The sequence below is a fragment of the Monopterus albus genome, unplaced genomic scaffold (genome assembly GCF_001952655.1).
Source record: "Monopterus albus unplaced genomic scaffold, M_albus_1.0 scaffold215.1, whole genome shotgun sequence".
NCBI lineage: Eukaryota > Metazoa > Chordata > Actinopteri > Synbranchiformes > Synbranchidae > Monopterus > Monopterus albus.
In genome coordinates this window covers 233727-237411 of record NW_018128095.1, presented here as the reverse complement: position 1 = coordinate 237411, position 3685 = coordinate 233727, and the positions used below count along the sequence as shown (strand labels likewise).

The window sequence follows — 3685 nt, the reverse complement described above, 5'->3', positions numbered from 1 at the left end:
TCGGACGGTGGAAGGAATACTTCGAGGATCTCCTCAATCCCGGCGCCATGTCTTCCGATGAGGAAGCAGAGGCTGAGGGCTCAGAGGTGGACTCGTCCATCACCCAAGCTGAAGTCACTGAGGAGTGGAAATTTTAACTAAATAGTTCAAATTAAAATGTAGCATTTACAATTACCAGCCACTTTATTCGTACACCTTGTTAGTACCAGGCTGGACCCCTTTTGTCTTCAGTATGGCCTTAATTCTTTGTGGCATAGATTCAACAAGGTGCTAGAAAGATTGGCATTTAAATGATGCTCAGTTGGTACTAAGGGGCCCAAAGTGTACCAAGAAAATACTCCGCACACCATTACACCACAGTATGACCTGTTGATACAAGGCAGGATGGATCCATGCTTTCATGTTGTTTACGCCAAATTCTGACCCTCCCATCTGAATGTCACAGCAGAAATTGAGTTTCATCAGACCAGGCAACATTTTTCCATGATTGTCATGTTGACCATGTCAGGAACAACTAGTGGGGTTCCTCAGGGCTCGAGTCTCATTTCCACACTAATGTGTGATATAGAGTATTTATCTATTTGTCAGTGAAGCCTGAGATGGCAGGTGAAGGTTCTTACCTCTGTATTTTGCTAGCAGGTTGTCTGCAGACAGAGCGACCAGAGCAGTTTGAAGAGAAGCAGCAGAAACATGAGTGTCACTCCTCAAACACAAATAAATCAACGTTACTATGGACTGAACTTTTAACACACAGATGTTTTTGCATATGATTGTTTCTTTACCTGTTGTACAGCCTGAACATAAGACTGCATATCTCCTCTGGAGCTGACATGGTCACTTCCTGTGACACACTATGAAACATCCTGTTCAGAGTCCTGGTGACTTCGTCCCTGTTCAACCCCACCTCCTGCTGCTGCTCTGCTCTGCCCACTGATTGGAGGGCTGTCGTGATATGGCGAACAAACACGACATCCACTGAAATGCAAACACACCGTGGTCACACCGACTCATATTTTTATATTATTTTATATTTATTTTGACAAGTTTTTAAGTGTTTAATTAGAGCAATGTTTCCTGTGTGTGAGCATCTGGATAGGTGCATGAACGCTGAATGTAATTTTCAAACTTTTTTTAACAGTTGTTTTGTTTTGCAAATACTTTTGAGAGTGCACAGGAACATAATGTAGTGGTGAATAATAAATCAGATTCCAGAAGAAATAGGTGATAGAACAGTATGTAGCTCATATAGACCTTATTTGGTATTAGCTTATGTAAGTGGTTATATAATTAATACTTAGAATCCTAGTTAAGGCCTAGTATGGTCAGAGATGAACCCTCTGTGCCAGAACATTGGGAGTCAACCTTCCTGTCTTCCCGGAATGGAGTGAGAAGGGGGGTCGCAGAGACGTCAAGGGGGACAGAGTCCAGCTATTTAAAGGAGTGAGCCTGAGGGAGCCAGAGAGAGAGAGAGAGAGGAGAAGGACCATGCTGCAGTAAACAGTAGACGAGGTACCCTTTTGGGGACCCAGCCGGCTGGGGAGAAGACGACTGACTGGGGCTGACTGACTCAGGACTGATAACAAACGACCTGACCTGACTGACTGGTGCTCCGACAATCTTTAGGCTTTATTTATTCCATTGCAAGAGGAAAGTCTCTGTTCTCTGATCTCTGTTCTCTGTTCCCTAACTACAAGATTATCTGTTTAAATGCTACTCTATTTAGAATAATTGTAATATTAAATGATCCTTTAAATTGTAATGGTTTGTCTGAATTAATTTAGTTGGTATCTCACTCTTGCCACGACAATAACACAATACAGACAGAATGTACTCAGACAAGGAACGAACTCCATAGCTGTGATTAGTGAAGATTTTTTTTGACAGCGTCAGAAACATGCATATGTGTTGTTCCAGGGCAAACTGTGTTTTAACCTCTGGATATTTAAGGTTAAATAAAATAAACGCTTATTGTCCAGAGAGAATTCAGAATCAAACACAGATAGAACTATTAAATAAAATCGAATTTTAAAAAAAGAACATAAAAATAGAAACAGCAAGAGACAAGCCCAACACAGTACTTCAAACTAATACTGTATTACTGTGTCAGTGCATATACAAGTAAAATTACACTTGTACAACAACAGTGGTATTTATGGTTAATACTGTATATAAATATAGAAGCATGGGACTCACTGTGACAGAGTTTCTGCAGTGACAGCAGCTTCATGGCGACTCTGTAGACGGATGGACGGATTTCATTCAGTCCCTCTACACAGGACAGAAAACAGGAAATAAACAAATACAGACATTTAACGTAAGTGCTTTCTGCTGAAGCTCGTGTGTTTCAGTGATAATACTCCTTCACGGTATAAATTTGTTTTTGTAAATTTGAGGCTCTGATGAATGTTCATTTGTGCTCTGAATAATACAGCAGGGTCTGTTGTGCAATAAAGCCCAGAAAAGCTTACCGATGCTGTCTAGATCCATGATGAGTTTCACGGCACCCTGAGAACACAAAACAACTCAGGGTTAGTTTGTTTACTGTTGAAAAATCCTGAACACTAAAAACTTTTACTGACACATTTTTGATGGAATCAACTCTATTTCTGGTTTGTTCCCAACTTTTAAACAGAAACATAGTAGATTTTCATTAGGAACATGCTCACCCTCGTCACAAACTGAATGTCTGCTGCTAAAGACTCAGTGAAGCTGCTAAATGATGAATGAAGGTTTCATTTATCATCACAGCTGCTTCTCACCTGTTAGCCCTGCTGACCTGCTGTCTGTGGACCGATCAGCTGTCAGCAGAGCACTGACATCACCACTGAGCTGTGCATGAACTGCATGAACACAGAAATGAAACAGCATCTGTAAACTTTGTAGAAGGGAGGAGACAGCTACAAAGTCTGGGTTGGTTGAAGAAAACCTGACCGTGAGCAGGTTAGATTGGTGGAGTAAGTTACCATGGTAACTGACTCAGAGTTACAGTAATCTCTGTTTGTGGAACTGAAAACTCAAGAGTTCCCCTCATTTTGGGGAGAACAACCTCAGAGTTTTCATTTAAACTGCTCTCTGAAACCAGGGATTTGGACTGTTGGCAGGTTATTTCCAGGCTCCCTGTACCAAAAATGGCTTCAGATTCAGTGACTTTATCATAGCTAACAGTGTTTGTGCTTTGTGTTCAATTCTTCTCACCACCTTTGTTTGCTAACTAAGAAATTCATAACAGACCACTGATGCAGGCAGAAGCGAACACAACTAGAAACCTGTTGAAAAGGAAACTGAGAGTCTTGTCATGACCTTTGACATCCCAGTGGATACTGTCCTCATTTCTAGATGATGGCCATGTTTGTGGAGGGGAAGGCAACTGGTGGCTGATTTAAATGCATGTTCAATCAGCGTGGGCTGAGTGGCCTGATGATGAAAAACAAACCACCACTGTGGCGAAACTGTGAACACACACTATGCTTTGTGTTTGAGCTGGCTGCTGGCCTCCTCTGCTCTTTGTTTCCAGACTGAAGCTCTTTGTTTGACTCTGGGTCGTTTGGGGTTGACACACTGCAGCTTTTCTTCTTCTGGACTGAGATCAACAACAGTACACAGTCTCTCATCCACCATCATCACATCAGTGCCAGGTCAATAGCGGCATGCCCTGATACACAGTATCTAACTATTGTGTTTTAGT

General features: G+C 41.8%; 1 protein-coding gene across 3 annotated transcripts in view; it reads right to left on the bottom strand.

Annotated features, from left to right (window-relative positions):
* The window catches only part of dytn (dystrotelin), a 23114-nt gene extending 20291 nt beyond the window's left edge, over positions 1-2823 (bottom strand). For 2 of the 3 annotated variants that reach the window (XM_020619139.1, XM_020619141.1), the window contains exons 1-5: positions 2760-2823; positions 2469-2505; positions 2194-2268; positions 783-975; positions 621-703 (exon numbers count right to left, since the gene is read on the bottom strand). In XM_020619139.1, the coding sequence (XP_020474795.1) occupies positions 621-703; positions 783-975; positions 2194-2268; positions 2469-2487 (370 nt within the window). In that variant the 5' untranslated portion in view covers positions 2488-2505; positions 2760-2823. Of the gene's footprint in view, positions 1-620; positions 704-782; positions 976-2193; positions 2269-2468; positions 2506-2666 lie in introns of all 3 variants that reach the window. The other variant, XM_020619140.1, reaches the window with a different exon arrangement.
* Between the last annotated feature and the right edge of the window lie 862 nt (positions 2824-3685).